Below are 12373 nucleotides of genomic sequence, written 5' to 3'. Positions count from 1 at the left end.
AATATAGACCGACAAGACATTGCAGAAATACAAAATAATCATTAGATGGATGTGAATACATGCTAGATGAGCAAAACAACTTTACAATATCAAGAAGTACAACAGCATGCCAGAAACTCCATAGTATTACTGGCAAATGAGAAGTAATACAAGAGATGAAAAAAGGAGAATGAACTGATGAAACTGATGAGAGTTGGGAAATTAATACCTCCTCATATACACAGTATAGCAAGAAGCAGTCACTGGAGGGGGAAAAAAAAAAAACCACCACCAAAGCAAACAAAATACATTATTCGGGCACCAAAAACCTCAGACAGTAAAAGGCCGTACTACTCTCTCCAACTGGGATGTCAATGTACCTGCTTTCAGACTACAATAGTAAAACACTTCAGAAGCATAAATGTAGAAAAAGCAAGAATCTGCTAAACATACAACAACTCTGCATATAAGCAGACCAGAGTATCCAAGTTCAAGGGTGGGGAGGAGAAGTCAGGGCAGGTTTTGGAGGGAAAGGAGAATGTGAAAAGAAAGCGGTAGGGCTTTTTTGTTCTGAATGAAAGCTATTAAAATGCAAGGACTTTTTTTTGACTTTCACAGAAAATAATTACTAAACATTAGCTTTGCTGTATCATACAAAGGTTTCACTCAGTATTAGTCAGCTCCATTGTACTACACAAGCAACACTAAAGATACCCTCCTTACTAAATTAAAAATCTCCAACTTGAAGATTAGGGTTACATATATAAGTGACAATATAAAAGACAATGTGACACAACACTAAGTATTTTGATAATATCTGTAGATATTAAAGGTAAGAAATATGCTCTCTATTATTGTTCTTGCATATTTTTTAATGTATATGGAGATAGCATCATCCTCTTCAAATGAAGCACAACACAGACATCATTAAAGATTCATTTCAATCTCACCAAAGCAATTTTTATAGTGAGGTTTTCAGAAAAGGCAGCATCTTTTTGGATAATATCAAGGAGAATCCCACATAAGGGACAACCTGAAGGACAGCAAATAATGCATCTGTGTGAGAAACTGAGGCATGAGAAAACCAGACTGACATTATTGTCAAACAGGAAGAGGCAGGGGTGTTATATCGCAGGAGATTTAGAAATGCTAAACAAGCCAAAAATTCATACCTTTGTGCATTATATAAAGGATACTACCTGTGTTACAGGCAGCTTTTCAAGTGCGTTTGCTTATACTCCACTCAGTACAGGGAAGGCAATATACTATTCAATAGCAAAAGCTTCCAGTGGATTATTGTATTAACATACCTGGACAATCACAGCAAATGATTGCCTTACAAAAAGCTTATCAAACAGAGATGAAGCTACCTTTCAGCAATGAGGACAATGCAGAGGCAAAAATGAAAACTTCATCACAAGGAAAACAATAGTATGTCCCCAGAACAGCTGTCAAGTAGAGAGAAAGCAGATGAAGATGTCAGTAGAAGTTCAAGGCCAGGTTGAAAAGCAATTAGTAAGATGAAAGATATGAAGTGGAACCTTTTACCCTTTAACAAGGCAATGATCCAGTAAAGACATACTGCTGGAAGCATGATCTTTAATTGGGAAAAGAGCAAAGAAATTTGCTGCCACACAGGGAAAGAGAAAAAAAAAAAGTCAACTGTGCTGATTGCTGTGAGGTAAAAACCAAAATTGATATGCATCCTTTGGAATGATATGCACCACATGCAAACTGTTTCTTGTGAATTTCCCTAGAGTCAACAGACTGCTTTTGATCACAGGCACTATTAGCAAAGCAAGTTTTAAGATCCACTATTTAACAAAGTTCGACATTAAAAGAAACATAAACAAAATTCAGTATCAAAAGTAGTATCAGTGGACAAAAATGCTTACCCAAAAATAATGCCATGCACCCCAAAAAGAGAAAATTAAGGCACTGAGAATATGTACTCTAAACATTGAGGACAGGCATAGACTAGAAGAGCACTTAAATTAGCAGAATAAGCAAACTGAGAGGGAGCTGCAGCTGGTTCTCCAATTACTAGGTATTGTTTAAAAATGCATATTGAAATCAAAATCCTTCACAACATTTATACTCTCAAAGATGACTTACACAACATTTGAAAGATCTGTATTTTGAACTATCAAAATTTAAGTTATTCAAGTAGCTGCAAGTACTTTAAAGAACAAGAAAGTAAAATGAAAAACCAGATCCCAGGGAAGTATTAAAATAGTATCTTCTACAGTATTTCCTAAGGACTATAAAACTAATCTCTCAACTTTTCTCTTCTGAAAACCCAGACATGCACAGTATGCTCAAACAGCTCTGTTATCATTCTGTGGTAACTGCTCATGCCTTGGAGCGAATATGAGGTTACTGAATGATGGGTGTTATTAATGTTAACACTTGGGGAATCTTGCAAAATCAGCTGCAGGGGCAAAGAAGATTTAAGTACAACCCAGTGTTGGTGAGGGCCATATTAGGAACTCAGAAAAGAAATGTTTATACATGTACGCAGGCATCCTACTAAAAAATTACAGTACCTATTTTTATCTTGCCTATATGTTCAATGTAGCAGAAAGTAAAAAAACTACTACTGAAAGACAGAAAATAAAAGGAGTGAAGAGTGAAGCACTAAAAAAGCTGTACGTAAGAATGATGGTCAGCAATGTTTCACAGCAATATTTTAGGAAATACCTGAGTAGATAAACAGCCCTTTCAATATCACTGAGTTCTTCATCAACTGTCAATCTTTCTATTTCTTCTGGTGTCTGTCAAGCGTGAAATAGAGATTATGAGTTTACAATGCCTTACTATTTCATCATTTTAATCTTCTTAAAACAACCCCTTCCTCCCCACATATCCAGGGATAGTTCCACGAGTAATTTGAATTTAATCCTTGAAATCTCTAGCCAACATTTCAAATTCAATCAAATAAATCTTTCACCAGGAAAAGATGAGTGTAACAGAAGTACAGTTCCACGTCAGACGCTATCACTATTAATCACTTAGAAGTATAAACAAGTCACATACAAATTAATCTAAAGACCTAAGTTAGTCTGGTTTTTTCCAGCTTAATATCCTTACCCTGAAAATACCAAGTCCCTGCTATACAGAATTCGAGACTGTTTATTCCAAAATGACTGAAAACAATTTTTAGCCTCCTGGTGCTGTAAGAAATGAACTGCCTATTCAGTTAGCTGTGCATAAATAAAACAGACACGGTTTCAAACGGACGTTCGAGCATCGTTCTATTTTCCAGCATATACCTTCAGGCTCCTGCGCACTGGCCTCTCTATAATAGTTAGTTCCTGCAGGTCTTCTATGTATCCAAATAAGTTGCTCTGACTAAAATCCATTCTGGAGAAGAAGATTATTGGATGCATGTAACAACTCAAGCCTTTGGCAACCGATGCTCTCCCCGCGCCTCACATCGCACTGGCGGAGGCAGGACCGGCGCCGCGCAACACCCCCTCCCGGCGCGCCAGCCGCGCCTGCCGCCTGCCTCCTGCCGCCGGGAGGCCGCCGCCGCCGCCAGCAGCCTCGCCTCAGCGCACACACTGCGGCAGCGGCCGCCCGCCGCCGCTCGCCCCCGCCGGGCCTCCTGCCGCGAAACTTTCTCCGCCTGGCCCGGGCGGGCGGGGAGCGGGGCCGGCAGAGCCCGGTGCAGCCGCTGGTACCTCGGCGGGGGGGGCGGTTCCGAGCCAAGTTTCCCCTCTTCGCGGGCCGCCCCCGTCCGCGGGGGAGGGGGGGGATAACGGCGGAGCCTCCCCGCGCAGCGCCCGGGCTGCGGAGCCTGCTCCTCACCGGCGGGGCAGGGCGCGGAGCGGAGCGGGCCCCCGCCGCCGTGCCCGGGAGCCGCCTCTGCCCTCCCACCCCGGGAGGAGGGACGGTCGCTGCGGTGCAGTGACGCTCCCCGCCCCCGTCCCGCTCCCGCGGCGCAGCCCCTCAGGCGCCCTCCCGGGCAGCGCGGGGGCGAGCGCCACGGCACCCGGGCCGGGCCGGGCCGGGCCGGGCCGGGGCGGCCCCGCAGCGCGCCGGACCCCGCGGCGGGGGCCTCCGCAGCACCGCCGAGCCGGTCGCCGGGGCAACGGGGCGCTACAGCGGCCTCCGCGGGGCAAAACGGCTCCCGAGCGCGGCGACAGCCGAACGCGCGGGGCGCGCCGCCCCCTCCGCGGCCGTTGCCCGCCCGCCGCCTCCCACAGCCCGGCCTGCCCGGGCGGGACGGCCCGCACTGCTGTGGCCGGCGGCGGGGCTCCTCTTCCACAGCCGTGGCTTCCATGGGCTTTCCCTCCCACAGCTGCTGCCTCCCTGAAGCTCCTCGTCCGCTGCTGCGGCCTCCCCCGCGGGGTCCTCGTCCGCCGCTGCCGTCCCCTCAGCTCGGGTAGCGTCCCTTCCCCGCTGCGCCAGGACTCCTCACCGGTGTCCTGCCCTGCTGTCACAGCTATCTCATGGCGGAATTACACGGAGGAAGCCTCTAACCACGCCGATTTTAATGAGAAGTGCGATTCGTACCCCAATGAATGCTTTTATATTAATCACACACAAAAAAAAAAAAAAAAAAAACAACAAAGAAAAAACCTTTGACGTCCTTGGCAGTGAGTTAGTTGTGCATCTGCACCAAAGGCGTCCCTTCCACTCTTCGTAACGTGTTATTGTCCACCTTTACTGTCCTTTTCCTTGACTCAGGTTACACACCGCTCCTACTTAGAGCAGGGCGGACTTCAATACGGATATTCTTCCTGCTATGCCTTGGATGCTGCAGGATTTCTCATTCTGCCTCACAGATACAGAGTACCTGGGGCGTGCAAGGCAGAGTATTTATTTCAGAACAAAGGTATGCCATTTTTAGCCCTGACTGATGGACAAATAAGCAGGGAAAAGGCTATCTTTTAAAAAATGTAGTAAGACAGCTTCTTCTGGGGTGGGTTAGTAATGCAAAATGCATGCAGGACAAGAATCGGCACACACGGTTGCGCTTAGCATTTGCTGAGCTAAGTCATTCTCCAGGCCTCAAGACAGGGGCCTTTGCAACGACTATATGGAACGCAACTAAACAATCACACCAGAAGTTTAAAAAACCCTGTAAATATTTTACATCAGCTTATTTGAGTGGGTGCAACATTTCGCTATTACTGTGACATGCCTGCATGACCCAGTAAGTTTTGTTGGTAGAGTATAAAGATAATTCTCAAAATTGTAAGGATGAGATAATACTATGTAGTAGATTGCCCAGAATTTGACTGACTTTTATTTTATGATCGGTAAGTACCTCAGCTTTTATTTAGCAAAAACAACCTGTGGTCCTTTATGTATTAACTTCTCTGTGTACTAGTTAGACCAAATCCTGTGCTCGGTAGAACAGTAAAAAAAATTAAAGCATCTCCATTAATTTCAAATGTACAACAGAATTACCAGCAGAAAAATCTAATCCAAAGTACATATAAATAATTAAACTGTTATGTAATAGAAAACCCAAACCATTTGGAGTTTTCAAGTCATGATGACAAATTAAAACGAGAAATGCTATTTTGAACATCTCCTTTGCATTATCCTTTTAACAAGAGAACATCATCAGACAGCAAATATAATAGTTATAACTGAACCCAAGTCCTCTCAGAATAGTTAACTAGCTCCACAAGGGGCGGGGGGTGTGGGGGGGGGTGTGGGGGGGTGTTTGTTCTCTTCTCAAATTCAGAACCCTGACATGCAGGCTTCTGCCAATGGTAAGTATGAGGAAAACATACAGAAATCACAATCTCAATTAGTTACAAAAAATCCTTTTGCAAGTTCTTTCACAGCGAATTTGTGGTTATTTCACCTTGCAAATAGTTCTCATGAATCGTAAAGATCTTATTAGACCAAAGACATTTTCTTTTGTGTGCCTTGAATTAGGAACTCATTGCAGTTTTCAAATCAGGTGTTTCATAACTCAGCTTTAAAGACTGAAGAATGGGGAGTTTAGATATACAATTAGGCTGATTTATCATATTATGTTTTACATAAATTTCATAGGCCACTAAAGAAGAGGGGTTTTAATGAACATGTAAACAGCTCCCTTAATGCCTTTGAAAATCTGACCTTATAACTCAGTCCAGAAAACACTGTGCAGACATGACTCCCATTAATTTTAAAATTAGTAGATATGTCAAAGAGATCTACAAATATCCTGGAAATGTGAAAAGCAGAATAAAAATAAGATATTTTTTTTTTCTTTCTGTAAATTGAATACTGGACCAGCATAAAGATCACAGAAGGAATTACCTTGCCCAGATTCAATATAAACATATCTCCTTTTGACCCACACATTTGCCAGATAGAAAAAAAAAGAAACAAAAGCTTGCATATTTTGTTCCAAAACCACATATATAAAAATTAATTCTCTCTGATAGTAAATCCGCAGGCATATTCACCCCAAGTGGTCTGTCATTCTTACCTGTGATGAAAGCCACGCATGACTTCCCTTCCACTGCTGCTCTTTTCAGCACCTCCCTTTTCCACAACTCTCTTCTCCCAAACAAAGCTGTACTTTCAGCTTCATTCTAACCTTGTCATAGCTATTCTAATAGAATGAAGAGCTATTTCATACTGCTTTTGTGAAATCCAGAGTGAACTGGAACCTCCATTTTAACACAGGAGCTGTGTAAGCTTGCGAAGCCAAAACAGGGCTGATTTTAAATAATCCTTCATTGATGGAGACAACTGCAGAGCACCTGGGAAAATGGCACTCATACCTAGTGGAAGAAGAGAAATAGTGTTTATCCATGCCTTCTAAAGCAATAAACTCTAAATGCAATGCAGACAAAGATCAAAAAAAGACAAAAATAGATGGGAAGACTTTGTACCTGAACGATTCTTCAGGTACGCTGACTCGACTTCAGACTCTTGGGTGAAGGATTTGTCATGTTGCATAGCTGCACAGTTCTCCTTTGCTACCCAGCAGTTAGGTGTCTGCCTTCTGGAAATTGCTCTGAAAAGTTTGCGATTCTTATTTTACCTGTAACACATTCCCAAAGAATTAACCTGTACAACAAATTATTCACAGAGAAGTTGAAAATTTCGGAAGTCTCAGCATTTATTTCAATGCCTGCATCAGCTGGAATATGAAGGAACTGGTTTGGGTGACATAGGACATGCCAAGAAATGCTTTCAGGCAAAATGTGTGCACTCCAGATAAAAAAACCAGAATTTCTTGAGCAATGGCCAAATCAGAAAAGGAGGAAAAATTCAGCAGGATATTTTTGGATGGGGGGGGGGGGGGGGGGGGGGAGCGGCAATACATTTTGGGTCAACTTGAAAGTAATAATTTCTTTCCAGGGCGAGGTTTTTGGCCTTTTTTTTTTTTTTTTTTTTTTTAATTTAGACTACTGAAGAGTTTCCATAAAGGCCAAAATTAAATTAAACATTTCATTCTTCATTTCCCCTTTTTTCTGTTAATGTAATGGTCCACAAAAAATAAATAGCCTTTCCTAATGTACACTATGTAGATTATGCACTGCGTAATCACAGTTCTGCTCAGGACACAGCATCTAAACTGCAGGAGTTCAGTTTAGTCTGTTCACCACCACTGAGAGAGACAGCCAAAGCTGTATCAATTGTCACTCACCATTTCCAAATGAGCAACCTCTGACTGGAATGGTTTGCCTTTTTTTTTCTTTTTTTTTTTACAGTTCACCAAACCCTTAAAAAAATGCAGCTTCGATGTGCCATCTAATGCCTTAGCCTTACAAAACAGGATTTTTGATTGCATTCATACTCCAAGTAATAATGTCTACACAAACAGTGGTTCTTCAGAAAAACTCCATGTCAAGGCAGCCCTGTAAGAATATTAATCTAAAAGAAACATGCACAGAAATCTAGGTCTACTTCAGAACAATGCTTGGAACATAGCATACACAAACCTCAGTAGGAAAAAATATTATTTAGCATATTTTCCAGTTTGTTGCTAAGAAACTGTTGCTTCATTTTCCTATTGTCATTTGCAGAAAATTTCTGATTGTTCTTTTGCCACTTCAGTCACCTCGTTGTAACAGGTATATAATTAAAAGGGGTACAAAGGAAAAAACAGTGGAACATACTCACGCTTTCATCATCTATAAACTGCTCTGCCATATTGTCTCCTGTAACTTAGTACCCTCCAATAAGCTCTAAAAAACCAAAAAGATTATTTTACAAGAGCACAGAAAAGATCCTTAAATTTGGTTTTTATGTAATGTATGAAATTTGTAAGATTGCAATCACTGCATTCTTCATGTCTTTCTGCAAGAACTGGTAATGTTCTCCTCCTGCAATGCCTAATCTGCTACCGTCTCTCCAAAAGTAGTTAATAGCACATGCCCAAAGGCAAAATAACAACAGAGCAAATAGAAAATGCCATTTTTTGTCATATTTTCCAACTATCTGTAGGATTTTTGACCTGAGAGTAGGATCTAACAGCAAACTACTTTACGAAGTTTAAGTGAATTCTTTTCTGTTTTAAAAAAAGAACACTTTTTTTTTGCCCAGGTTTACTGTTTTTTTTCAAATATCCACACAAGGCAGAATTTACATTTTAGAAATAGGAACAATATCGGCAAAAATCTCAGTGCCATCAGTAGTTCATTAGGGAGGTCTCTACCATATTCTACCGGCGATTTTCTCAACCCTTTACAATGAGCAGGGAAGGGAAAACATCTCTGGAACCAGTAACAGATTAAAAGGTACCGGGCACGGTACAGGGGCTGGAGCTCAATCTTTCACACAGTGAGATCGCCAGCGAGGTGGGTCCCTGCACGCTGCCACATGGTTCCCTGGTTCAGGCCAGGCGTTAGCGCCTGCCCAGACACCTCCCCGTAGGCAGTGAGGATGCAAGCACCCAAACTCGGAGGTTAAGAGAGTGTACCAGCATGGACACGGGCAAACCACACCGGTCTGCCTCAGAGCCAAAGATCGGCACAGTTATGTTCCTAACATAGAGGTAGCTGATGAGTCCAGTTCCTTGCTATGACAACCATGAACGCTATCTGTCATACGCATGTCAAACTTTGTATTAAAACTTTTTGCCTTCAAGTATTCTTCACTCATTGGTTGCCATAGAAACTTCAGATTTCCTACCTAAAATTACTGTTGGCCAGTTCACCGAGTTTCTTCTTGTGCCAGTGTTGTCCTTTAAATTATTCTTCCTTTCCTGGTATTTAAAGACTGCAGCCATATCTGCTCTAATCCTGGGTTAAACAAGCTAAACTCAGCATTTAGTCTTCACTCCTAAAACAGGCTCTTTGTTCCCGTGATCACCCTAAGAGTTCTCTCGGCATCTGCTGCAGTTTGACTTCATCTCTCTTGAATTAAGGTGATCAGAATATAGTATTGCAAATAAAAATTTCAGGGAAGCAATGCCTCCCGTGAAGAATGAATGTCTGTACAGGAATTAGTTTACCAAATATACTACATTGGCAGCTCACAGTTATCTTGTGATCAATTAATACATGAGGTCATTCTCATCCACAGTGATCTAAAACTAATTAACTCCTGTCTTAATCGTATAAATCCTCAGTATTAGCCTTAGCTGACTGGTGCTGCACTTTGTATGGGTAAATTCATCCAATTATTCTGGTCCTCGAGGTCCTTTCATTGTGCCTGACACCATAATTCCCCTCTGTATTAATAACTGTGTCATCAGCAAATTTAATACTGTAACACAGTTATTAATGAAATAAGATTAGTCCACAAGACTTTAAGAAACTCCTTGAGTAAACTCCATGTACCTGATAGGCTAGTCTATCGATGCACACACCAATGTGCTCCCCCAAATGAAACAGGCATTTCCCTTCCTCTTTAGCCAACTCCTTTGACCTCAAAGTTCTCTCTTATTCCCTGGTATTAATCATTTCTCAAATAAAAAAGATTTTGAGGATGTCCAGGTAAACTCAATGAATTTTATTTTTCTGCCCAGAAAACCAGTTACCCTATCAAGTGACATGGCCTCATTTCCCATTTCCCCTTGGTTAACCAATACAGCCTTTTATTTCATTCCCTGTTATCTTCATAACTTCCTTTATCATTCTTCCCTTCCAAATACATTCTGAGGTATCCATTGCATCTGACTGCATTTGCAACCATTGCAAACGTTTCCCTTGTCTTAAATGAAGGTGTCTTTGCTGTTCTTCAGTCACACAGAAAAATCTTCACCTCGATATATCTGTACTTGAAAAAGTCTTTGCTGTTCTAACTAGAATTAAATGTGCCAGTATTCTTAAATCTCATGCTGGGAAATTATCTTGTTCTCCTGGCTCTGTGAACACATTAGCTGAAGAAGCAGCACTACGTCTCTGACAAAGCATACTATACACCAAAAATGCTTCATAGAGATATGTAAGCAACTCATCTGCAAACTTAGAAGAACAAAGAGAGAAAAAGAAGAAGAAAAAAAAAAGGCAGCACGGGCAAAGGGGTGTATGTTTTCAATTAAGGTTTAACAATATAGAACTAATAAATTGGAGAAACATAGGAAAAATGTTCTAGAATGCTGCAGAAGACAGAAGAATCCAACCTAAAACTCTCCTCCAGTTAACAACCCATCTTCTAGAGTTATTATTTTCATGGTGTTATGTCTTAAGATCTTGTCAGTCCTAGAACAATATTCCAGAACTTCTGAATATAAGAACAAAGGCCTTGAGCCCACGAGAACCAAGATTTTACCTTCCCACTTCAGGACCAAGACGACAGGCCTCATCTGGCATGCCAGAAAAGACAGAAGAGAAAATTCTACAGCCTGCAAAACACAGGAGGCATCAAATATCCCACAGTCCCGTGGCTGCATGTTCTTCATGTACAAAATGTACCATAATTATTAATATAAATCACAGTATGGTGACATTCTTTTATTAGCAGTAATGGCTATTAAAATCAGTAGTTAAGCAGAAACTGATCTTCCTGCAAGAGACAAAGAAAAAAACAAGAGAGAAACTAAAGAATTTGATTACTAAGTGAAAACCTACGTTAGTTGCTCACATGCAGATTCAACTGTTCTTTGTGCTGAATTCAGCTACATGAATCCCAAAGTTAAAGCTGTGCATCAAAAAGATATCTGGCTTGACCTACCTTAGAAGAAGTCTTTTATATTTTACAAAACATCAAAATATTAATTGACAAAACATATAATATCTAATGTATAATATTGCACAGTAGGAATGAAACCATAATCTCACCTACTGATATGCAGGACTGTAAGTTCACAGCTGGGAAGGGCAGAAGGATCTGTTGTCAGGTAAAGTTGTGTAATAAAGACATCAAACCCCTCAATTTCTCTTAGGTGCTCAAACATATTGGCTTAAATAATTTGGAAATTATTGATAAAATAATCAAATATGTGTGTACTCACATGAGCTATGCAAGCATACAAATGGCATGACTCCTTAACTATTATTAATACATGTTATTATCTTCAATTCACAATTTGCTGGTATTTAAATAACTGTCGATCTAAAGAAGTCGGGGCAGGGAGCAGACTTCTGCTTTGTTTGTTTGTTGGCATTTTAGCCAAGAGCTCACTTTGCACTGTCAATAATGGAATTGTACTTACCAAGAGTGCAACAGCTGACTCTCTGGTAGGACACAAATGCACACTTCTTGTTGACAAAGCCTTGTCACAACATAACAAAGCTGTGTCACTTTCAGGTTACAAACGCTCAGGAAGATTAATGTTACTCTAAAACTAAGCAAATGTTTAGTTCCTTTGGTTATCGCTTTTCAAAGCAACTCTGAAAATTAATGCCTCTTGTACAACCAGTTCACACCATGGCACTAAGAGTTGCCACCTCTATGTAGGCAAGACCTTTCTGAACCTCCACACTCATTACAAATAGGTGTGTGCCTTCTTTTAAATTAAGATTTAGGGCTTGTAATTCAGTCTCTTAATATAGAGCTCAATACTGATCAAGAAGATAAGTCAGCTGCATCCACAAATGGATTCTTGAGGAAAAAACCACAATACTCCCATGCCCTGTAAAAATATGTCTGTAAGTACATTAAAAAGCATAATTCAACATAATTTGGCAAGTCATTTCCATGTTAAATCTTTCTTTCAGGACAGAGCTGCAAACTCTGAAACCATGTAAGGCCAGATTAACGGCTAAGAACTCTCCTGTCCACAGTTGGTTGTTTTTACTCTTTATTTGGGACCAGCATTAAGTCAGCCACACCAGAATCAGTTTCTTTTGCTTCTGCAAATTTGCTTTTGCCAGTATTCAGTAAAATAAAAAGAAAGTGGGAAAATTGTAAAATAGCAAAATTGTCACTTATAAATTTGAATCTACACAACCTGGAAAGAAAGGTACTTTTAATGAAAGAATGCATAAAGACTGCGAAGACCCCTCATTAAACTTGACCGTGAAGATGCAGTCACAGCTCCTAT

The 12373-nt window shown here is 41.0% G+C and overlaps 1 protein-coding gene across 5 annotated transcripts in view; it reads right to left on the bottom strand.

The window, feature by feature from the left end:
* Positions 1 to 3617, bottom strand: part of PPP4R4 (protein phosphatase 4 regulatory subunit 4) — a 106925-nt gene extending 103308 nt beyond the window's left edge. For all 5 annotated transcript variants that reach the window (XM_049828774.1, XM_049828777.1, XM_049828775.1 and 2 more), the window contains exons 1-2: positions 3252 to 3617; positions 2680 to 2753 (exon numbers count right to left, since the gene is read on the bottom strand). In XM_049828774.1, coding sequence (XP_049684731.1) covers positions 2680 to 2753; positions 3252 to 3368 — 191 coding nt within the window. In that variant the 5' untranslated portion in view covers positions 3369 to 3617. The remainder of the gene's footprint in view (positions 1 to 2679; positions 2754 to 3251) is intronic.
* Between the last annotated feature and the right edge of the window lie 8756 nt (positions 3618 to 12373).

This window comes from Accipiter gentilis, chromosome 25 (genome assembly GCF_929443795.1).
Source record: "Accipiter gentilis chromosome 25, bAccGen1.1, whole genome shotgun sequence".
NCBI lineage: Eukaryota > Metazoa > Chordata > Aves > Accipitriformes > Accipitridae > Astur > Astur gentilis.
This window is presented reverse-complemented; position numbering and strand designations above follow the sequence as displayed.